General features: G+C 43.1%; 1 protein-coding gene across 1 annotated transcript in view; it reads right to left on the reverse strand.

Annotated features, from left to right (window-relative positions):
* Window positions 1-25,891, reverse strand: part of LOC116359260 (CUB and sushi domain-containing protein 3-like) — a 547,528-nt gene that overhangs the window by 191,902 nt on the left and 329,735 nt on the right. The window contains 5 exon segments of the mRNA XM_031811826.1: window positions 4,585-4,654; window positions 8,888-9,006; window positions 17,534-17,638; window positions 22,272-22,368; window positions 22,578-22,702. Of these exon segments, the coding sequence (XP_031667686.1) occupies window positions 4,585-4,654; window positions 8,888-9,006; window positions 17,534-17,638; window positions 22,272-22,368; window positions 22,578-22,702 (516 nt within the window).

The raw sequence follows: 25,891 nt of genomic DNA on the forward strand, positions 1-25,891 counted from the left end.
TATAAATACTATATATACTTATATATATATATATATATATATATTCACTATTCTCTCCTACATATTCTTCAGACATACTATATATTCTATCCGCATACTGTCCATAATGTCTATACATCAAATCACATATATAAGTATAGCATAATAGCATATACTGTATGTTTATTTATTTAAATTATATTTTATTGAACCTTTATTTAAGCATATATACTGTATATATATATATTTATACTCCGGACATTCTTTTACTTTGCGATGTGTGTGTATTTTTGTGAATTGTTAGATACTACTGAACTGTTGGAGATAAGAACATGAGCATTTCACTACACCCGCAATAACATCTGCTAAACATGTGACCAATAACATCTGCTAACCATGTGACCAATAACATCTGCTAACCATGTGACCAATAATATCTGCTAACCATGTGACCAATAACATCTGCTAACCATGTGACCAATAACATCTGCTAACCATGTGACCAATAACATCTGCTAACCATGTGACCAATAACATCTGCTAACCATGTGACCAATAACATCTGCTAACCATGTGACCCATAACATCTGCTAACCATGTGACCCATAACATCTGCTAACCATGTGACCAATAATATCTGCTAACCATGTGACCAATAACATCTGTTAACCATGTGACCAATAATATCTGCTAACCATGTGACCAATAACATCTGCTAACCATGTGACCCATAACATCTGCTAACCATGTGACCAATAACATCTGCTAACCATGTGACCCATAACATCTGCTAACCATGTGACCAATAACATCTGCTAACCATGTGACCAATAACATCTGCTAACCATGTGACCAATAACATCTATTTGATTTGATTTTTGATTTGGACTGCTCTCCAATCATAGAAGTCATCCTACCAATCAGCAGTATAGCAGAGAGGACTGCTCTCCAATCATAGAAGTCATCCTACCAATCAGCAGTATAGCAGAGAGGACTGCTCTCCATTCCTAGAAGTCATCCTACCAATCAGCAGTATAGCAGAGAGGACTGCTCTCCAATCATAGAAGTCATCCTACCAATCAGCAGTATAGCAGAGAGGACTGCTCTCCAATCCTAGAAGTCATCCTACCAATCAGAAGTATAGCAGAGAGGACTGCTCTCCAATCCTAGAAGTCATCCTACCAATCAGCAGTATAGCAGAGAGGACTGCTCTCCAATCATAGAAGTCATCCTACCAATCAGCAGTATAGCAGAGAGGACTGCTCTCCAATCCTAGAAGTCATCCTACCAATCAGAAGTATAGCAGAGAGGACTGCTCTCCAATCCTAGAAGTCATCCTACCAATCAGAAGTATAGCAGAGAGGACTGCTCTCCAATCCTAGAAGTCATCCTACCAATCAGCAGTATAGCAGAGAGGACTGCTCTCCAATCATAGAAGTCATCCTACCAATCAGCAGTATAGCAGAGAGGACTGCTCTCCAATCATAGAAGTCATCCTACCAATCAGCAGTATAGCAGAGAGGACTGCTCTCCAATCATAGAAGTCATCCTACCAATCAGCAGTATAGCAGAGAGGACTGCTCTCCAATCATAGAAGTCATCCTACCAATCAGCAGTATAGCAGAGAGGACTGCTCTCCAATCATAGAAGTCATCCTACCAATCAGCAGTATAGCAGAGAGGACTGCTCTCCAATCCTAGAAGTCATCCTACCAATCAGCAGTATAGCAGAGAGGACTGCTCTCCAATCATAGAAGTCATCCTACCAATCAGCAGTATAGCAGAGAGGACTGCTCTCCAATCCTAGAAGTCATCCTACCAATCAGCAGTATAGCAGAGAGGACTGCTCTCCAATCATAGAAGTCATCCTACCAATCAGCAGTATAGCAGAGAGGACTGCTCTCCAATCATAGAAGTCATCCTACCAATCAGCAGTATAGCAGAGAGGACTGCTCTCCAATCATAGAAGTCATCCTACCAATCAGCAGTATAGCAGAGAGGACTGCTCTCCAATCATAGAAGTCATCCTACCAATCAGCAGTATAGCAGAGAGGACTGCTCTCCAATCCTAGAAGTCATCCTACCAATCAGCAGTATAGCAGAGAGGACTGCTCTCCAATCATAGAAGTCATCCTACCAATCAGCAGTATAGCAGAGAGGACTGCTCTCCATTCCTAGAAGTCATCCTACCAATCAGCAGTATAGCAGAGAGGACTGCTCTCCAATCATAGAAGTCATCCTACCAATCAGCAGTATAGCAGAGAGGACTGCTCTCCAATCCTAGAAGTCATCCTACCAATCAGCAGTATAGCAGAGAGGACTGCTCTCCAATCCTAGAAGTCATCCTACCAATCAGCAGTATAGCAGAGAGGACTGCTCTCCAATCATAGAAGTCATCCTACCAATCAGCAGTATAGCAGAGAGGACTGCTCTCCAATCATAGAAGTCATCCTACCAATCAGCAGTATAGCAGAGAGGACTGCTCTCCATTCCTAGAAGTCATCCTACCAATCAGCAGTATAGCAGAGAGGACTGCTCTCCATTCCTAGAAGTCATCCTACCAATCAGCAGTATAGCAGAGAGGACTGCTCTCCAATCATAGAAGTCATCCTACCAATCAGCAGTATAGCAGAGAGGACTGCTCTCCAATCCTAGAAGTCATCCTACCAATCAGAAGTATAGCAGAGAGGACTGCTCTCCAATCCTAGAAGTCATCCTACCAATCAGAAGTATAGCAGAGAGGACTGCTCTCCAATCCTAGAAGTCATCCTACCAATCAGCAGTATAGCAGAGAGGACTGCTCTCCAATCATAGAAGTCATCCTACCAATCAGCAGTATAGCAGAGAGGACTGCTCTCCAATCATAGAAGTCATCCTACCAATCAGCAGTATAGCAGAGAGGACTGCTCTCCAATCATAGAAGTCATCCTACCAATCAGCAGTATAGCAGAGAGGACTGCTCTCCAATCATAGAAGTCATCCTACCAATCAGCAGTATAGCAGAGAGGACTGCTCTCCAATCATAGAAGTCATCCTACCAATCAGCAGTATAGCAGAGAGGACTGCTCTCCAATCATAGAAGTCATCCTACCAATCAGCAGTATAGCAGAGAGGACTGCTCTCCAATCATAGAAGTCATCCTACCAATCAGCAGTATAGCAGAGAGGACTGCTCTCCAATCATAGAAGTCATCCTACCAATCAGCAGTATAGCAGAGAGGACTGCTCTCCAATCATAGAAGTCATCCTACCAATCAGCAGTATAGCAGAGAGGACTGCTCTCCAATCATAGAAGTCATCCTACCAATCAGTACAGCAGAACTAAACAGACTCATCAGGGAAATCAACTAATACAAAAAGAGACACATTCTGACTGATTGGTTGCCGTGGATATAGATACATTGTGACTGATTTGTTGCCGTGGATATAGATACATTCTGACTGATTGGTTGCCGTGGATATGGATAAATTCTGGCTGATTGGTTGCCGTGGATATAGATACATTATGACTGATTGGTTGCCGTGGATATAGACACATTCTGACTGATTAGTTACCGTGGATATAGATACATTCTGACTGATTGGTTGCCGTTGATATGGATACATTCTGACTGATTAGTTGCCGTGGATATAGATACATTCTGACTGATTAGTTGCCGTGGATATAGATACATTCTGACTGATTAGTTGCCGTGGATATAGATACATTCTGACTGATTGGTTGCCGTGGATATGGATACATTCTGACTGATTGGTTGCCGTGGATATGGATACATTCTGACTGATTGGTTGCCGTGGATATAGATACATTCTGACTGATTAGTTGCCGTGGATATAGATACATTCTGACTGATTGGTTGCCGTGGATATAGATACATTCTGACTGATTAGTTGCCGTGGATATAGATACATTCTGACATATTAGTTGCCGTGGATATAGATACATTCTGACTGATTAGTTGCCGTGGATATAGATACATTCTGACTGATTAGTTGCCGTGGATATAGAAACATTCTGACTGATTAGTTGCCGTGGATATAGATACATTCTGACTGATTAGTTGCCTTGGATATAGATACATTCTGACTGATTAGTTGCCGTGGATATAGACAGATTCTGACTGATTAGTTGCCGTGGATATGGATACATTCTGACTGATTAGTTGCCGTGGATATAGATACATTCTGACTGATTAGTTGCCGTGGATATAGATACATTCTGACTGATTAGTTGCCGTGGATATGGATACATTCTGACTGATTAGTTGCCGTGGATATGGATACATTCTGACTGATTAGTTGCCGTGGATATAGATACATTCTGACTGATTGGTTGCCGTGGATATGGATACATTCTGACCGATTGGTTGCCGTGGATATACCGTAGATACAGTTACATCCAAAACGTAAAATGTTTCTTTCCTCTGAATTGATATTGTAATGAGGTACCGTAGTCATAGTGATAGCAGAAATGTCTGTGATGGTTCATACAGGTGTGATGGTAGATATGGATGGTTAATCTCATCCCAGAACACTATGAACTTCTATACTGTAAACATGTAAACATTACCATAATAAAGACGACATGTACGGAATGAATACATTACCTAAGCACAGAGGTACGGGGTAATTCCATCGTCTGACGGGCCCTGGCATACACGTTATGTATTCATTACCCTGCAAGAGAAAATATACATGTATACATTACCCTGCAAACAAACACATCTATTCAGCACTGTAGGATGTGGCTATATCACAATAAATGCATCCCAAATGGCACCCTAGTCCCTATAGAGACCACTACTTTAGAACAGGCCCTATGGAACCCTATTACCTATGTAGTGCACTAGTTTAGACCAGAGCCCTATGGAACCCTATTACCTATGTAGTGCACTAGTTTAGACCAGGCCCTATGGAACACTATTACCTATGTAGTGCACTAGTTTAGACCAGAGCCCTATGGAACCCTAGTCCCTATGTAAGTGCACTACTTTAGACCAGGCCCTATGGCTCTGTATAGATAATAGGGTGCTGTTTAGGATGCCCTGTAGGAAACAAACAAATATAACAGAATACCACAGAAACCTTTGAAAATGCTGATTCATATCAAACCAAGGCCAAGAAAACAACAGGGAGAGAAACGTGTCAAAAAGGGTTTCTTCACATTATTTTGGCACGTGGTTTTGTTGGAATTGCCTTCCTCATCTTTATCCTCAAGGTCTCTACTGTAGAATAAAAGGTCAAGTATGTGAATGTTGGACACAACCAGTATATAGATGATGGACACAACCAGTATGTGGATGTTGGACACAACCAGTATATAGATGATGGACACAACCAGTATATAGATGATGGAAACAACCAGTATATAGATGTTGGACACAACCAGTATATAGATGATGGACACAACCAGTATGTGGCTGTTGGACACAACCAGTATATAGATGATGGACACAACCAGTATATAGATGATGGACACAACCAGTATATAGATGATGGACACAACCAGTATATAGATGATGGACACAACCAGTATATAGATGATGGACACAACCAGTATATAGATGATGGAAACAACCAGTATGTAGATGATGGAAACAACCAGTATATAGATGATGGACACAACCAGTATATAGATGATGGACACAACCAGTATATAGATGATGGACACAACCAGTATGTGGATGTTGGACACAACCAGTATATAGATGATGGACACAACCAGTATGTGGATGTTGGACACAACCAGTATATAGATGATGGACACAACCAGTATATAGATGATGGACACAACCAGTATATAGATGATGGACACAACCAGTATGTGAATGTTGGACACGACCAGTATGTGGATGTTGGACACAACCAGTATATAGATGATGGACACAACCAGTATGTGGATGTTGGACACAACCAGTATATAGATGATGGACACAACCAGTATATAGATGATGGACACAACCAGTATATAGATGATGGACACAACCAGTATATAGATGATGGACACAACCAGTATATAGATGATGGAAACAACCAGTATGTAGATGATGGAAACAACCAGTATATAGATGATGGACACAACCAGTATATAGATGATGGACACAACCAGTATATAGATGATGGACACAACCAGTATGTGGATGTTGGACACAACCAGTATATAGATGATGGACACAACCAGTATGTGGATGTTGGACACAACCAGTATATAGATGATGGACACAACCAGTATATAGATGATGGACACAACCAGTATATAGATGATGGACACAACCAGTATGTGAATGTTGGACACGACCAGTATGTGGATGTTGGACACAACCAGTATGTGAATGTTGGACACGACCAGTATGTGGATGTTGGACACAACCAGTATGTGAATGTTGGACACAACCAGTATATAGATGATGGACACAACCAGTATGTAGATGTTGGACACAACCAGTATATAGATGCTGGACACAACCAGTATATAGATGCTGGACACAACCAGTGTGTAGATGTTGGACACAACCAGTATGTAGATGTTGGACACAACCAATATGTAGATGTTGGACACAACCATTATATAGATGTTGGACACAACCAGTATGTAGATGTTGGACACAACCAGTATATAGATGTTGGACACAACCAGTATATAGACGTTGGACACAACCAGTATGTGGCTGATGGACACAATCAGTATATAGATGCTGGACACAACCAGTGTGTAGATGTTGGACACAACCAGTATGTAGATGTTGGACACAACCAGTATATAGATGATGGACACAACCAGTATGTAGATGCTGGACACAACCAGTATGTAGATGTTGGACACAACCAGAATGTGGATGTTTTATGTTGTTTGCGCCAGAGGTGAAGGCTCTCCTGCTGAGATGTTTAACTGGTCATAAAATTAATTATATTAATTACAGTAACTGGTCATAATATGAATTATATTAATTCCACTAACTGGTCCTAATATTAATTCCAGTAACTGGTCATAATATGAATTAGAGTAACTGGTTAAAATATTAATTACAGTATCTGGTCATAATATGATTTAGAGTAACTGGTCATACATAATATTACTAATATTAATTATAGTAACTGTTTAGAATATTAATTACAGTAACTGGTCTTAATATTAATTATATTAATTACAGTAACTGGTCTTAATATTAATTATATTAATTACAGTAACTGGTCTTAATATTAATTATAGTAACTGTTTAGAATATTAATTACAGTAACTGGTCTTAATATTAATTATATTAATTACAGTAACTGGTCTTAATATTAATTATATTAATTACAGTAACTGGTCTTAATATTAATTATATTAATTACAGGAACTGGACATAATATTAATTATGGTAACTAGTCATAATATTAATTATATTAATTATAGCAATTGGTCTTAATATTAATTATATTAATTACAGTAACTGGTCATAATATTAATTATATTAATTACAGTAACTGGTCATAATATTAATTACAGTAACTGGTCTTAATATTAATTATATTAATTACAGGAACTGGACATAATATTAATGATATTAATTACAGTAACTGGTCTTAATATTCATTACAGGAACTGGTCATAATATTAATGATATTAATTACAGTAACTGGTCTTAATATTAATTATATTAATTACAGGAACTGGACATAATATTAATTATATTAATTACAGTAATTGGTCATAATATTAATTACAGTAACTTGTCATAATATTAATTACAGTATCTGGTCATAATATTAATGATATTAATTACAGTAACTGGTCATAATATTAATTATATTAATTACAGTAACTGGTCATAATATTAATTATATTAAATACAGTAACTGGTCATAATATGAATAATCTTATCTACTCTGAATGAGTTTCATGAGGGTTAGTTAGAACCTGAGGATCTGAACAGCACAGATCAATTGTGTGTGTGTGTGTGTGTTTGTCTGCTGGTGTGTGTGTGTGTGTGCGTGTGCGTGTGCGTGTGTGTGTGTGTGTGTGTGTGTGTGCGTGCGTGTTTGACAGAGGGAACAGGAAACTTATCAAGACTATCTACTGAAAGGGGGAACAGGAAACACTCAACCTTCAGGGTATTCCCTGGGTCTGCAAATCTAAACTGGCAGCTCTACATCAGTGTCTCAAATGGGACCCTATTCCCTCTATAGTGAACTAGAGCCCTGTGGAGCCCTGCTAAAAATAGTGCACTACGTAGGGAATAGGGTCCCAACAAGCTATCACATCAGAATTATACCTTCATCTATGTTTTTCAAAAATGTTAACATTTCTAAGTTGTTCGCAAAGTCAAATTTCTAAGTGTTTAAAGTTAAGTTAAGTTGAGTTAAGTTACATTGAGTTAAGTTACATTATGAGTTAAATTACATTGAGTTAAGTTGAGTTAAGTTACATTGAGTTAGGGGCGGCAGGGTAGCCTAGTGGTTAGAGCGTTGGGCTAGTAACCGGAAGGTTGCAAGTTCAAATCCCCGAGCTGACAAGGTACAAATCTGTCGTTCTGCCCCTGAACAGGCAGTTAACCCACTGTTCCTAGGCCGTCATTGAAAATAAGAATTTGTACTTAACTGACTTGCCTGGTTAAATAAAGGTACAATTAAAAAAAAAAATTAAGGTAAGTTGAGTTACATTGAGTTGAGTTACATTGAGTTGAGTTACATTGAGTTAAGTTACATTGAGTTAAGTAAGTTACATTGAGTTAAGTAAGTTACATTGAGTTAAGTAAGTTACATTGAGTTAAGTTAAGTTTCTATCGCTGGATTCAATCCGGAAACCTTCTGCACCGAAGGGCAGATGCCTCCGTCCATCCACCACTGGCCCACCCTGCACCACCCTAGCAAAACCAAAACCCACCTGAAGGTAACAGAGCAAGTGTTTGTGTGTGTGTGTGTACTCACCTTCAGAGAGTAGCCTTGGTCACACTGAAAGGAAACCATGTCCCCCACAGTGAAGCGCTGGCCCACATTGACACCGTTGAGGGGAGGCTGAGGTTCTGGGCATGAATCCAAACCTATTGCTTAGGACAGAGTCAAAACACACGCGTGGAAATAGCAATCACTTGTCTGCAAATCAAGATCAGTACAGGAACATAGAAACAAACACGAACCATTCAAAAGAGTAGAATACAGTAAGGAACCGGTAGCTAACACCTTATAGGGGTACTGAGAGATGATAGGTCGTTATAACACTCCTTATAAGGATACTGAGAGATGATAGGTAGTTATATCACACCTTATAGGAATACTGAGAGATGATAGGTGAGTGGTGAACAGAGTGGTGAGAGACTATGAGTGGTGAACAGAGTGGTAAACAGAGTGGTGAGAGACTATGAGTGGTAAACAGAGTGGTGAGAGACTATGAGTGGTAAACAGAGTGGTAAACAGAGTGGTGAGAGACTATGAGTGGTAAACAGAGTGGTGAGAGACTATGAGTGGTAAACAGAGTGGTGAGAGACTATGAGTGGTAAACAGAGTGGTGAGAGACTATGCGTGGTAAACAGAGTGGTGAGAGACTATGAGTGGTAAACAGAGTGGTGAGAGACTATGAGTGGAAAACAGAGTGGTAAGAGACTATGAGTGGAAAATAGAGTGGTGAGAGACTATGCGTGGTAAACAGAGTGGTGAGAGACTATGAGTGGTAAACAGAGTGGTGAACAGAGTGGTAAACAGAGTTGTAAACAGAGTGGTAAACAGAGTGGTGAGAGACTATGAGTGGTAAACAGAGTGGTGAGAGACTATGAGTGGTAAACAGAGTGGTGAGAGACTATGAGTGGTGAACAGAGTGGTAAACAGAGTGGTAAACAGAGTGGTGAGAGACTATGAGTGGTAAACAGAGTGGTAAGAGACTATGAGTGGTGAACAGAGTGGTGAGAGACTATGAGTGGTAAACAGAGTGGTGAGAGACTATGAGTGGTAAACAGAGTGGTGAGAGACTATGAGTGGTGAACAGAGTGGTGAGAGACTATGAGTGGTGAACAGAGTGGTAAACAGAGTGGTAAACAGAGTGGTGAGAGACTATGCGTGGTAAACAGAGTGGTGAGAGACTATGAGTGGTGAACAGAGTGGTGAGAGACTATGAGTGGTGAACAGAGTGGTAAACAGAGTGGTAAACAGAGTGGTGAGAGACTATGCGTGGTAAACAGAGTGGTGAGAGACTATGAGTGGTAAACAGAGTGGTAAGAGACTATGAGTGGTGAACAGAGTGGTGAGAGACTATGAGTGGTAAACAGAGTGGTGAGAGACTATGAGTGGTAAACAGAGTGGTGAGAGACTATGAGTGGTGAACAGAGTGGTGAGAGACTATGAGTGGTGAACAGAGTGGTGAGAGACTATGAGTGGTGAACAGAGTGGTAAACAGAGTGGTGAGAGACTATGAGTGGTAAACAGAGTGGTGAGAGACTATGAGTGGTAAACAGAGTGGTGAGAGACTATGAGTGGTGAACAGAGTGGTGAGAGACTATGAGTGGTGAACAGAGTGGTGAGAGACTATGAGTGGTAAACAGAGTGGTGAGAGACTATGAGTGGTGAACAGAGTGGTGAGAGACTATGAGTGGTAAACAGAGTGGTGAGAGACTATGAGTGGTAAACAGAGTGGTGAGAGACTATGAGTGGTGAACAGAGTGGTGAGAGACTATGAGTGGTAAACAGAGTGGTGAACAGAGTGGTAAACAGAGTGGTGAGAGACTATGCGTGGTAAACAGAGTGGTGAGAGACTATGCGTGGTAAACAGAGTGGTAAGAGACTATGCGTGGTAAACAGAGTGGTAAGAGACTATGAGTGGTGAACAGAGTGGTGAGAGACTATGCGTGGTAAACAGAGTGGTGAGAGACTATGAGTGGTGAACAGAGTGGTGAGAGACTATGCGTGGTAAACAGAGTGGTGAGAGACTATGAGTGGTGAACAGAGTGGTGAGAGACTATGCGTGGTAAACAGAGTGGTGAGAGACTATGAGTGGTGAACAGAGTGGTAAACAGAGTGGTGAGAGACTATGCGTGGTAAACAGAGTGGTGAGAGACTATGAGTGGTAAACAGAGTGGTAAGAGACTATGAGTGGTAAACAGAGTGGTGAGAGACTATGAGTGGTGAACAGAGTGGTAAACAGAGTGGTGAGAGACTATGCGTGGTGAACAGAGTGGTGAGAGACTATGAGTGGTAAACAGAGTGGTGAGAGACTATGCGTGGTAAACAGAGTGGTAAGAGACTATGAGTGGTGAACAGAGTGGTGAGAGACTATGAGTGGTGAACAGAGTGGTGAGAGACTATGAGTGGTAAACAGAGTGGTGAGAGACTATGCGTGGTAAACAGAGTGGTGAGAGACTATGAGTGGTAAACAGAGTGGTAAGAGACTATGAGTGGTAAACAGAGTGGTGAGAGACTATGAGTGGTAAACAGAGTGGTGAGAGACTATGCGTGGTAAACAGAGTGGTGAGAGACTATGAGTGGTAAACAGAGTGGTGAGAGACTATGCGTGGTAAACAGAGTGGTGAGAGACTATGAGTGGTAAACAGAGTGGTGAGAGACTATGCGTGGTAAACAGAGTGGTGAGAGACTATGAGTGGAAAACAGAAATAAACCTAAAGAGTTCAGAAGGTGTTCAGAACACAATGCCATCCATCATCTCAGCAGGCTGTTGTATATGGATATTCCTACTCCTGGTAGTCATGGTGTGGAGAGTGTTGGGCATGTGGGGGAGAGTGGTAACATGCTGTTTTAAGTAAGGGGTGAGAGGGTGAAGAGATTGATGTGGGAGAGTGCTGAGGAGACTGATTCGCTGAAGAGATTGATGTGGGAGAGGGTGAAGAGAGTGATTGGCGAAAGCTTTCAAATATACTGTAAAATGTATATTTACGGTTCAGAAGCTTATGGGATAGAACAACCCCCTGAGAGACAGACAGGGTTAGGGATAGAACAACCCACTGAGAGACAGACAGGGTTAGTGATAGAACAACCCCCTGAGAGACAGACAGGGTTAGTGATAGAACAACCCACTGAGAGACAGACAGGGTTAGTGATAGAACAACCCACTGAGAGACAGACAGGGTTAGTGATAGAACAACCCCCTGAGAGACAGACAGGGTTAGTGATAGAACAACCCACTGAGAGACAGACAGGGTTAGTGATAGAACAACCCACTGAGAGACAGACAGGGTTAGTGATAGAACAACCCCCTGAGAGACAGACAGGGTTAGTGATAGAACAACCCACTGAGAGACAGACAGGGTTAGTGATAGAACCACCCACTGAGAGACAGACAGGGTTAGTGATAGAACAACCCCTGAGAGACAGACAGGGTTAGTGATAGAACAACCCCCTGAGAGACAGACAGGGTTAGTGATAGAACCACCCACTGAGAGACAGACAGGGTTAGTGATAGAACAACCCCCTGAGAGACAGACAGGGTTAGTGATAGAACCACCCCCTGAGAGACAGACATGGTTAGTGATAGAACCACCCACTGAGAGACAGACAGGGTTAGTGATAGAACAACCCCCTGAGAGACAGACAGGGTTAGTGATAGAACAACCCACTGAGAGACAGACAGGGTTAGTGATAGAACAACCCACTGAGAGACAGACAGGGTTAGGGATAGAACAACCCACTGAGAGACAGACAGGTTTAGTGATAGAACAACCCACTGAGAGACAGACAGGGTTAGTGATAGAACAACCCACTGAGAGACAGACAGGGTTAGTGATAGAACAACCCACTGAGAGACAGACAGGTTTAGTGATAGAACAACCCACTGAGAGACAGACAGGGTTAGTGATAGAACAACCCACTGAGAGACAGACAGGGTTAGTGATAGAACAACCCACTGAGAGACAGACAGGGTTAGTGATAGAACAACCCACTGAGAGACAGACAGGGTTAGTGATAGAACAACCCACTGAGAGACAGACAGGGTTAGTGATAGAACAACCCACTGAGAGACAGACAGGACAGAGGCTGAGGAGAGCGTGGAGTAGACTTGCTGAGAGCGTTGTAATATATGCTGATCTCTACAGGTGGTAGACAGTGGGAGAGTGGTATACAGGTTTAGAGGTGCTGAGAGACTGAGACAGACCGATAGGGGCTGTGGTGAGATGTTGTGGGAGACAGGTGATGACAGGCATCTTGAATATAAAGTATGTTTGTCTCTAAGTTTGGGGGAAGGTGGGACACAGGGTTCAAGGAGACAGACAGACAGATGTTGAGGACAGTAGCTGGTGTTAGTGGGAGACAGAGAGACAGATGTTGAGGACAGTGGCTGGTGTTAGTGGGAGACAGAGAGACAGATGTTGAGGACAGTGGCTGGTGTTAGTGGGAGACCGGTGGTCAGAGGGTTACAGTTCCCCACTCAGAGAGATAGGCAGACAGAGAGGCAGAGAGATATGCAGACAGAGAGGCAGAGAGATAGGCAGAGAGATAGGCAGACAGAGAGGCAGAGAGATAGACAGACAGACAGACAGACAGACAGACAGGCAGGCAGGCAGACAGACAGACAGACAGACAGACAGACAGACAGACAGACAGACAGACAGACAGACAGACAGACAGACAGACAGACAGACAGACAGACAGACAGACAGACAGACAGACAGACAGACAGACAGACAGACAGACAGACAGACAGGGATGGTGGATGAGCTCAGTTAGCCCTGTCCCATCTGGAACCCTGGGTGTCCTTTAGCCAACTCCTCTGATGACATGACTAGTGAGATGAGATGACTGAAGCAGATCCAGCTGGGCTTGAAAATAAAACCAGCAGTACTTTGGCCCTCTAGGTCCACTAGCTGAATAGTCCTGCCATCATGGCATGACAACGTTAGACAAAGGACTTGGTTAAACCCTGCCATCATGGCATGACAACGTTAGACAGAGGACTTGGTTAAACTCTGCCATCATGGCATGACAACGATAGTCAGAGGACTTGGTTAAACCCTGCCATCATGGCATGACAACGTTAGACAGAGGACTTGGTTAAACCCTGCCATCATGGCATGACAACGATAGTCAGAGGACTCGGTTAAACCCTGCCATCATGGCATGACAACGATAGACAGAGGACTTGGTTAAACCCTGCCATCATGGCATGACAACGATAGACAGAGGACTTGGTTAAACCCTGCCATCATGGCATGACAACGATAGTCAGAGGACTTGGTTAAACCCTGCCATCATGTCATGACAATGTTAGACAGAGGACTTGGTTAAACCCTGCCATCATGGCATGACAACGTTAGACAGAGGACTTGGTTAAACCCTGCCATCATGGCATGACAACGATAGACAGAGGACTTGGTTAAACCCTGTCATCATGGCATGACAACGATAGACAGAGGACTTGGTTAAACCCTGCCATCATGGCATGACAACGATAGACAGAGGACTTGGTTAAACCCTGCCATCATGGCATGACAACGATAGACAGAGGACTTGGTTAAACCCTGCCATCATGGCATGACAACGATAGACAGAGGACTTGGTTAAACCCTGCCATCATGGCATGACAACGTTAGACAGAGGACTTGGTTAAACCCTGTCATCATGGCATGACAACGATAGACAGAGGACTTGGTTAAACCCTGCCATCATGGCATGACAACGTTAGACAGAGGACTTGGTTAAACCCTGCCATCAAAACCAGCAGAATTCCACCCATAACACTGTAAAATACTACTTTCACTACAAAAGCAATTCACGTACTTACTCCATGTTTCTTCATTAACTCTGTGCTATTGACACATCATAAATTATTCCGTACCCCATGAACCTTTTTTTTTAAAGAATAAGGCCAGCAGCAACCCACCCTGAATCCCACTGCTAGTTTGCATCTGAAGCTACACAGGGTTGGTCCTGGTCAGTCCCTGGATGGGAGACCAGCTGCTACTGGAAGTGCTGTTTCCTCTGTTCTAAAGATAATATATACAGAGGCTTGTGAAAGTTTTCACCCCCCTTGGCATTTTTCCTAATTTTGTTGCCTTACAACCTGGAATTCAAATATATTTTTTGGGGGTTTGTATAATTTCATTCACGTAACATGCCTAACACTTTGAAGATGCAAAATATATTTTATTGTGAAACAAACAAGAAAGAAACCCCCCCCCCCACAGAGTCAATACTTTGTAGAGCCAACTTGTGCAGCAATTACAGCTGCAAGTATCTTGGAGTATGTCTCTATATGTTTGGCACATCAATCCACTGTGATTTTTGCCCATTCTTGAAGACAAAACTGCTCCAGCTCCTTCAAGTTGGATGGGTTCCGCTGGTGTACAGCAATCTTTAAGTCATACCACAGATTCTCAATTGGATTGAGGTCTGGGCTCCCACATCACTGTGGGGATGATGTTCTCGGGGTGATGAAAGGTGTTGGGTTTGCGCCAGAAATAGCATTCTGGTCGTGAGTTTTGGTAGGTGGCCCTCTCTTGGCAGGTTTGTTGTGGTGCCATATTCTTTCCATTTTTTAATAATGGATTTAATGGTGCTCCGTGGGATGTTCAAAGTTTCAGATATTTTTTTATAACCCAACCCTGATCTGTACTTCTCCACAACTTTGTCCCTGACCTATTTGGAGAGCTCCTTGGTCTTCATGGTGCTGCTTGCTTGGTGGTAACCCTTGCTTAGTGGATTTAATGGTGCGGCAGGGTAGCCTAGTGGTTAGAGCGTTGGACTCCCCGGAAAGTTGCAAGTTCAAACCCCCGAGCTGACAAGGTACAAATCTGTCGTTCTGCCCCTGAACAGGCAGTTAACCCACTGTTCCTAGGCCGTGATTGAAAATAAGAATTTGTTCTTAAACTGACTTGCCTCGTTAAATAAAGGTCAAATAAAAAAGTAAAGATTAATGGTGTTGCAGACTCTTGGACCTGTCAGAACAGGATGTATATTTACTGTCATGTGACACTTAGATTGCACACAGGTGGACTTTATTTAACTAATTGTGTGACTTCTGAAGGTAATTGGTTGCACCAGATCTTGTTTAGGGGCTTCATCGCGAAGGGGGTGAATACATATGTACGCACTACTTTTACATGTTTTTTTTTTTTTTAAAGAACATATTTTTTAACATTTCACTTCACCTAACTATTTTGTGTTTGTGTTTGTCTATTACATTAAATCCAAATAAAAATCATTTTCAGTTAAAGGTTGTAATGCAACAAAACAGGAAAAACGCCAAGGGGGATGAATACTTTTGCAAGGCCATGTATAGTGTATATAATCCCAATGCCCCAGGGCAGTGATTGGGGACACTGCCCTGTAGGGTGCCGTCTTTCAGATGGGACGTTAAACGAGTGTCCTGACTCTCTGTGGTCACTAAAAATCCCAGGGTAACTTATCGTCAGAGTAGGGTTGTTAACCCTGGTGTCCTGGATAAATTCACAATCTGACCCTCATACCATCACGGTCACCTAATCATCCCCAGTTTACAATTGGCTCATTCATCTCCCCTTGATCTTTTCCCCGGGTCATTGCTGTAAACGAAAACATGTTCTCAGTCAATTTACCTGGTAAAATAAGGATACAAAATAGAAGACACTGAAAGTCAGAGGACTTGGCTAAAGCACACACAGATCTAGGACCAGCCTGTAGCTAGCTGTGTCTCTCTTCATACCTGTATACTCCAGATTACACCTGATCTAGGACCAGCCTGTAGCTAGCTGTGTCTCTCTTCATACCTGTAAACTTCAGATTACACCTGATCTAGGACCAGCCTGTAGCTAGCTGTGTCTCTCTTCATACCTGTAAACTTCAGATTACACCTGATCTAGGACCAGCCTGTAGCTAGCTGTGTCTCTCTTCATACCTGTAAACTTTAGATTACACCTGATCTAGGACCAGCCTGTAGCTAGCTGTGTCTCTCTTCATACCTGTAAACTTCAGATTACACCTGATCTAGGACCAGCATATAGCTAGGTGTCTCTCTTCATACCTGTATACTCCAGATTACACCAGATCTAGGACCAGCCTGTAGCTAGGTGTATCTCTCTTCATACCTGTATACTCCAGATTACACCTGATCTAGGACCAGCCTGTAGCTAGCTGTGTCTCTCTTCATACCTGTAAACTTCAGATTACACCTGATCTAGGACCAGCCTGTAGCTAGCTGTGTCTCTCTTTATACCTGTAAACTTCAGATTACACCTGATCTAGGACCAGCCTGTAGCTAGCTGTGTCTCTCTTCATACCTGTAAACTTTAGATTACACCTGATCTAGGACCAGCCTGTAGCTAGCTGTGTCTCTCTTCATACCTGTAAACTTCAGATTACACCTGATCTAGGACCAGCCTGTAGCTAGCTGTGTCTCTCTTCATACCTGTAAACTTTAGATTACACCTGATCTAGGACCAGCCTGTAGCTAGCTGTGTCTCTCTTCATACCTGTAAACTCCAGATTACACCTGATCTAGGACCAGCCTGTAGCTAGCTGTGTCTCTCTTCATACCTGTAAACTTCAGATTACACCTGATCTAGGACCAGCCTGTAGCTAGCTGTGTCTCTCTTCATACCTGTAAACTTCAGATTACACCTGATCTAGGACCAGCCTATAGCTAGGTGTATCTCTCCATACCTGTATATTCCAGGTGGAAGCCTGCTGCAGACACACTGATGTCGGACTGGAAGGTCAGGTAGATGTTGTTGGAGGTGCTGTTAAGGAGCTGGGGGATGGTCGTACCTACAGAACATACCCATGGAGACAGTCAAGTGGGAGTTACAGTAGGAAGGGTCTCTAGGGGGTAAAGACATACACTGTATGTGACTGGAACGTAGAACGTACGCATGGAGACAGTCAATAGGAAAATATCATAAAATACACTACACCAGGGATCACCAACCCTGTTCCAGGAGAGATACCCTCCTGTAGGTTTTAACTCCAACCCTGTTCCTGGAGAGATACCCTCCTGTAGGTTTTAACTACAACCCTGTTCCTGGAGATTGACCCTCCTGCAGGTTTTAACTACAACCCTGTTCCTGGAGATAGACCCTCCTGTAGGTTTTAACTCCAACCCTGTTCCTGGAGAGATACCCTCCTGTAGGTTTTACTCCAACCCTGTTCCTGGAGAGACCCTCCTGTAGGTTTTAACTACAACCCTGTTCCTGGAGATTGACCCTCCTGTAGGTTTTAACTACAACCCTGTTCCTGGAGAGATACCCTCCTGTAGGTTTAACTCCAACCCTGTTCCTGGAGAGATACCCTCCTGTAGGTTTTACTCCAACCCTGTTCCTGGAGAGACCCTCCTGTAGGTTTTAACTACAACCCTGTTCCTGGAGATTGACCCTCCTGTAGGTTTTAACTACAACCCTGTTCCTGGAGATAGACCCTCCTGTAGGTTTTAAGTCCAACCCTGTTCCTGGAGAGATACCCTCCTGTAGGTTTTACTCCAACCCTGTTCCTGGAGAGAAACCCTCCTGTAGGTTTTAACTCCAACCCAGTTCTTGGAGAGAGACCCTCCTGTAGGTTTTAACTCCAACCCTGTTCCTGGAGAGATACCCTCCTGTAGGTTTTAACTCCAACCCTGTTCCTGGAGAGATACTGTTTTACGGGCTTTAACTCCAACCCTATTCCTGGAGAGATACCCTCCTGTAGGTTTTAACTCCAACCCTGTTCCTGGAGAGATACCCTCCTGTATAGGGTTTTACTCCAACCCTAATGTAGCGCACTTGATTCTAATAATTAGCTGGATGATATGCTGAATCTGATTAGTTACAACTGGGGTTGGGGTTGGAGTGAAAACCCACAGGAGGTCAGCTCTCCAGGAACAGGGTTAGAGAGCCATGCCCTACACACATCAATTGTCTCTGAGCAGGTGGTCAGAGATTTATTAAGTCCTATTTTATTAAGTCCTATTTTATTAAGTCCTATTAGATAGATTTATTTGACACCATTTCCATCACTCAGGTCTTCTTCATCAGGTGAAGACTAGAGTCACTCAGGTCTTCTTCATCAGGTGAAGAGTAGAGTCCGTCAGGTCTTCTTCATCAGGTGAAGACTAGAGTCACTCAGGTCTTCTTCATCAGGTGAAGAGTAGAGTCCGTCAGGTCTTCTTCATCAGGTGAAGACTAGAGTCAGTCAGGTCTTCTTCATCAGGTAAAGACTATATCATTTTGCTAGGCGAGTCAGAGGGAGTCAGTCAGGTCTTCTTCATCAGGTAAAGACTATATCATTTTGCTAGGCGAGTCAGAGGGAGTCAGTCAGGTCTTCTTCATCAGGTAAAGACTATATCATTTTGCTAGGCGAGTCAGAGGGAGTCAGTCAGGTCTTCTTCATCAGGTAAAGACTATATCATTTTGCTAGGTGAGTCAGAGGGAGTCAGTCAGGTCTTCTTCATCAGGTAAAGACTATATCATTTTGCTAGGTGAGTCAGAGGGAGTCAGTCAGGTCTTCTTCATCAGGTAAAGACTATATCATTTTGCTAGGCAAGTCAGAGGGAGTCAGCCAGGTCTTCTTCATCAGGTAAAGACTATATCATTTTGCTAGGTGAGTCAGAGGGAGTCAGTCAGGTCTTCTTCATCAGGTAAAGACTATATCATTTTGCTAGGTGAGTCAGAGGGAGTCAGTCAGGTCTTCTTCATCAGGTAAAGACTATATCATTTTGCTAGGTGAGTCAGAGGGAGTCAGTCAGGTCTTCTTCATCAGGTAAAGACTAAATCATTTTGCTAGGTGAGTCAGAGGGAGTCAGTCAGGTCTTCTTCATCAGGTAAAGACTATATCATTTTGCTAGGCGAGTCAGAGGGAGTCAGTCAGGTCTTCTTCATCAGGTAAAGACTATATCATTTTGCTAGGCGAGTCAGAGGGAGTCAGTCAGGTCTTCTTCATCAGGTAAAGACTATATCATTTTGCTAGGCGAGTCAGAGGGAGTCAGTCAGGTCTTCTTCATCAGGTAAAGACTATATCATTTTGCTAGGCGAGTCAGAGGGAGTCAGTCAGGTCTTCTTCATCAGGTAAAGACTATATCATTTTGCTAGGTGTGTCAGAGGGAGTCAGTCAGGTCTTCTTCGTAGGTGAAGACTAGAGTCAGTCAGGTCTTCTTCATCAGGTAAAGACTATATCATTTTGCTAGGCAAGTCAGAGGGAGTCAGTCTAGTCTTCTTCATCAGGTAAAGACTATATCATTTTGCTAGGTGTGTCAGAGGGAGTCAGTCAGGTCTTCTTCATCAGGTAAAAACTATATCATTTTGCTAGGCGAGTCAGAGGGAGTCAGTCAGGTCTTCTTCATCAGGTAAAGACTATATCATTTTGCTAGGCGAGTCAGAGGGAGTCAGTCAGGTCTTCTTCATCAGGTAAAGACTATATCATTTTGCTAGGTGAGTCAGAGGGAGTCAGTCAGGTCTTCTTCATCAGGTAAAGACTATATCATTTTGCTAGGTGAGTCAGAGGGAGTCAGTCAGGTCTTCTTCATCAGGTAAAGACTATATCATTTTGCTAGGCGAGTCAGAGGGAGTCAGTCAGGTCTTCTTCATCAGGTAAAGACTATATCATTTTGCTAGGTGAGTCAGAGGGAGTCAGTCAGGTCTTCTTCATCAGGTAAAGACTATATCATTTTGCTAGGTGAGTCAGAGGGAGTCAGTCAGGTCTTCTTCATCAGGTAAAGACTATATCATTTTGCTAGGTGAGTCAGAGGGAGTCAGTCAGGTCTTCTTCATCAGGTAAAGACTATATCATTTTGCTAGGCGAGTCAGAGGGAGTCAGCCAGGTCTTCTTCATCAGGTAAAGACTATATCATTTTGCTAGGTGAGTCAGAGGGAGTCAGTCAGGTCTTCTTCATCAGGTAAAGACTATATAATTTTGCTAGGTGAGTCAGAGGGAGTCAGTCAGGTCTTCTTCATCAGGTAAAGACTATATCATTTTGCTAGGTGAGTCAGAGGGAGTCAGTCAGGTCTTCTTCATCAGGTAAAGACTAAATCATTTTGCTAGGTGAGTCAGAGGGAGTCAGTCAGGTCTTCTTCATCAGGTAAAGACTATATCATTTTGCTAGGCGAGTCAGAGGGAGTCAGTCAGGTCTTCTTCATCAGGTAAAGACTATATCATTTTGCTAGGCGAGTCAGAGGGAGTCAGTCAGGTCTTCTTCATCAGGTAAAGACTATATCATTTTGCTAGGCGAGTCAGAGGGAGTCAGTCAGGTCTTCTTCATCAGGTAAAGACTATATCATTTTTCTAGGCGAGTCAGAGGGAGTCAGTCAGGTCTTCTTCATCAGGTAAAGACTATATCATTTTGCTAGGTGAGTCAGAGGGAGTCAGTCAGGTCTTCTTCATCAGGTAAAGACTATATCATTTTGCTAGGTGAGTCAGAGGGAGTCAGTCAGGTCTTCTTCATCAGGTAAAGACTATATCATTTTGCTAGGTGAGTCAGAGGGAGTCAGTCAGGTCTTCTTCATCAGGTAAAGACTATATCATTTTGCTAGGCGAGTCAGAGGGAGTCAGCCAGGTCTTCTTCATCAGGTAAAGACTATATCATTTTGCTAGGTGAGTCAGAGGGAGTCAGTCAGGTCTTCTTCATCAGGTAAAGACTATATAATTTTGCTAGGTGAGTCAGAGGGAGTCAGTCAGGTCTTCTTCATCAGGTAAAGACTATATCATTTTGCTAGGTGAGTCAGAGGGAGTCAGTCAGGTCTTCTTCATCAGGTAAAGACTACATCATTTTTCTAGGCGAGTCAGAGGGAGTCAGTCAGGTCTTCTTCATCAGGTAAAGACTATATCATTTTGCTAGGCGAGTCAGAGGGAGTCAGTCAGGTCTTCTTCATCAGGTAAAGACTATATCATTTTGCTAGGCGAGTCAGAGGGAGTCAGCCAGGTCTTCTTCATCAGGTAAAGACTATATCATTTTGCTAGGTGAGTCAGAGGGAGTCAGTCAGGTCTTCTTCATCAGGTAAAGACTATATAATTTTGCTAGGTGAGTCAGAGGGAGTCAGTCAGGTCTTCTTCATCAGGTAAAGACTACATCATTTTTCTAGGCGAGTCAGAGGGAGTCAGTCAGGTCTTCTTCATTTCCTTGAACTGCGCCGTTTGGAGATTCGGATAACTTTTCTCAAAGAGCCAAATGTCGTCTCCCCCCGTCACATCCATAAGTACTGTGTTCCGATCAGACATTATTATCACATCCATAAGTACTGTGTTCCTATCAGACATTATTATCACATTCATAAGTACTGTGTTCTGATCAGACATCATTATCACATCCATAAGTACTGTGTTCCGATCAGACATTATTATCACATCCATAAGTACTGTGTTCCGATCAGACATTATTATCACTTCCATCAATTCCAAAATAAGAGCTTTAAAAGACTAATTCTGGAGGTTGTTTCACCTGAATAGCTGCCAAGCCTTGGCGCGTTGCCATCGACACCGTCAAAAAAGTCCAAGGAGTCCCAGTTGTGTTCCGTGGCAAAAGTTATGACCTGGATCTGAGGAAAGGAACAAAGAAATACATTTAAGAGTAAAGAAAAAAGAAATATCTAAGTTGAATAAAACAGTTGCCTCATCAATAATGGGATACATTTTTAGCAAATTCCCATTCTAAGATAGAATTCCATGAAAGTTTAATTCTTAAACCCTTTTAACTATCAAAACTTTCCAACATTATATTCATAACGTTTCATGCTGCTTCTCTCACTTGGATGCCTGCTCCCTCTGGCACAGAGACCTTCCAGATACAGTTGAGATAGTTGGCGTAGGGCTCTGGGTAACCAGGAGAAAGGATGGTCCCCTTACGAGATGTCAGCAGTCCTCCACACGGAACTGCACAGGGTGAGAGAAGAGAGAGACAAGTCACCCAGAGGAGACCAGGGTGAGAGAAGAGAGAGACAAGTCACCCAGAGGAGACCAGGGTGAGAGAAGAGAGAGACAAGTCACCCAGAGGAGACCAGGGTGAGAGAAGAGAGAGACAAGTCACCCAGAGGAGACCAGGGTGAGAGAAGAGAGAGACAAGTCACCCAGACACCAAGAGTAGGGAAGAGAGAGAGAAGTCACCCAGACACCAAGAGTAGAGAAGAGAGAGACAAGTCACCCAGAGGAGACCAGGGTGAGAGAAGAGAGAGACAAGTCACCCAGAGGAGACCAGGGTGAGAGAAGAGAGAGACAAGTCACCCAGAGGAGACCAGGGTGAGAGAAGACAGAGACAAGTCACCCAGACACCAAGATTAGGCAAAAGAGAGAGAAGTCACCCAGACACCAAGAGTAGAGAAGAGAGAGACAAGTCACCCAGAGGAGACCAGGGTGAGAGAAGAGAGAGACAAGTCACCCAGAGGAGACCAGGGTGAGAGAAGAGAGAGACAAGTCACCCAGAGGAGACCAGGGTGAGAGAAGAGAGAGACAAGTCACCCAGAGGAGACCAGGGTGAGAGAAGAGAGAGACAAGTCACCCAGAGGAGACCAGGGTGAGAGAAGAGAGAGACAAGTCACCCAGAGGAGACCAGGGTGAGAGAAGAGAGAGACAAGTCACCCAGAGGAGACCAGGGTGAGAGAAGAGAGAGACAAGTCACCCAGAGGAGACCAGGGTGAGAGAAGAGAGAGACAAGTCACCCAGAGGAGACCAGGGTGAGAGAAGAGAGAGACAAGTCACCCAGACACCAAGAGTAGGGAAGAGAGAGAGAAGTCACCCAGACACCAAGAGTAGAGAAGAGAGAGACAAGTCACCCAGAGGAGACCAGGGTGAGAGAAGAGAGAGACAAGTCACCCAGAGGAGACCAGGGTGAGAGAAGAGAGAGACAAGTCACCCAGAGGAGACCAGGGTGTCTCCTATTCCATCACTATGGAGACCAGGGTGTCTCCTATTCCATCACTATGGAGCCCAGGGTGTCTCCTATTCCATCACTATAGAGACCAGGGTGTCTCCTATTCCATCACTATGGAGCCCAGGGTGTCTCCTATTCCATCACTATGGAGCCCAGGGTGTCTCCTATTCCATCACTATGGAGCCCAGGGTGTCTCCTATTCCATCACTATGGAGCCCAGGGTGTCTCCTATTACATCACTATGGAGCCCAGGGTGTCTCCTATTCCATCACTATGGAGACCAAGGTGTCTCCTATTACATCACCATGGAGACCAGGGTTCATCCATGCATTCCTCCATCTCATCATCATCTATCCATGGGGCTTCATCCATCCATTCATCCCTCATCTGTCCATCATCTGTCCATCACCATTTTATTACGTTTGCAATTGCAACAAATAATCTGCTTAGACCCCAACCAAGGAACATCAAAAGTCGTGCTATAAATTCACAGACAACACAAAGATTCCTTGATGCCCTTCCAGACTCCCTCTGCCTACCCAAGGACGCCAGAGGACAAAAATCAGTTAACCACCTAACTGAGGATCTCAATCTAACCTTGCGCAATACCCTAGATGCAGTTGCACCCCTAAAAACAAAAAAAATGTCTCATAAGAAACTAGCTCCCTGGTACACAGAAAATACCCGAGCTCTGAAGCAAGCTTCCAGAAAATTGGAACGGAAATGGCGCCACACCAAACTGGAAGTCTTCCGACTAGCTTGGAAGGACGGTACCGTGCAGTACCGTAGAGCCCTTACTGCTGCTCGATCATCCTATTTTTCTAACTTAATTGAGGAAAATAAGAACAATCCGAAATTCCTTTTTAATACTGTCGCAAAGCTAACTAAAAAGCAGCATTCCCCAAGAGAGGATGACTTTCACTTTAGCAGTGATAAATTCATGAACTTCTTTGAGGAAAAGATTATGATTATTAGAAAGCAAATTACGGACTCCTCTTTAAACCTGCGTATTCCTCCAAACCTCAGTTGTCCTGAGTCTGCACAACTCTGCCAGGACCTAGGATCAAGAGAGACGCTCAAGTGTTTTAGTACTATATCTCTTGACACAATGATGAAAATAATCATGGCCTCTAAACCTTCAAGCTGCATACTGGACCCTATTCCAACTAAACTACTGAAAGAGCTGCTTCCTGTGCTTGGCCCTCCTATGTTGAACATAATAAATGGCTCTCTATCCACTGGATGTGTACCAATCTCACTAAAAGTGGCAGTAATAAAGCCTCTCTTGAAAAAGCCAAACCTTGACCCAGAAAATATAAAAAACTATCGGCCTATATCGAATCTTCCATTCCTCTCAAAAATTTTAGAGAAGGCTGTTGCGCAGCAACTCACTGCCTTCCTGAAGACAAACAATGTATACGAAATGCTTCAGTCTGGTTTTAGACCCCATCATAGCACTGAGACGGCACTTGTGAAGGTGGTAAATGACATTTTAATGGCATCGGACCGAGGCTCTGCATCTGTCCTCGTGCTCCTAGACCTTAGTGCTGCTTTTGATACCATCGATCACCACATTCTTTTGGAGAGATTGGAAACCCAAATTGGTCTACACGGACATGTTCTGGCCTGGTTTAGATCTTATCTGTCGGAAAGATATCAGTTTGTCTCTGTGAATGGTTTGTCCTCTGACAAATCAACTGTAAATTTCGGTGTTCCTCAAGGTTCCGTTTTAGGACCACTATTGTTTTCACTATATATTTTACCTCTTGGGGATGTTATTCGAAAACATAATGTAAACTTTCACTGCTATGCGGATGACACACAGCTGTACATTTCAATGAAACATGGTGAAGCCCCAAAATTGCCCTCGCTAGAAGCATGTGTTTCAGACATAAGGAAGTGGATGGCTGCAAACTTTCTACTATTAAACTCGGACAAAACAGAGATGCTTGTTCTAGGTCCCAAGAAACAAAGAGATCTTCTGTTGAATCTGACAATTAATCTTAATGGTTGTACAGTCGTCTCAAATAAAACTGTGAAGGACCTCGGCGTTACTCTGGACCCTGATCTCTCTTTTGAAGAACATATCAAGACCATTTCGAGGACAGCTTTTTTCCATCTACGTAACATTGCAAAAATCAGAAACTTTCTGTCCAAAAATGATGCAGAAAAATTAATCCATGCTTTTGTCACTT

This window comes from Oncorhynchus kisutch, unplaced genomic scaffold, assembly GCF_002021735.2.
Source record: "Oncorhynchus kisutch isolate 150728-3 unplaced genomic scaffold, Okis_V2 Okis02a-Okis13b_hom, whole genome shotgun sequence".
Taxonomy (NCBI): domain Eukaryota; kingdom Metazoa; phylum Chordata; class Actinopteri; order Salmoniformes; family Salmonidae; genus Oncorhynchus; species Oncorhynchus kisutch.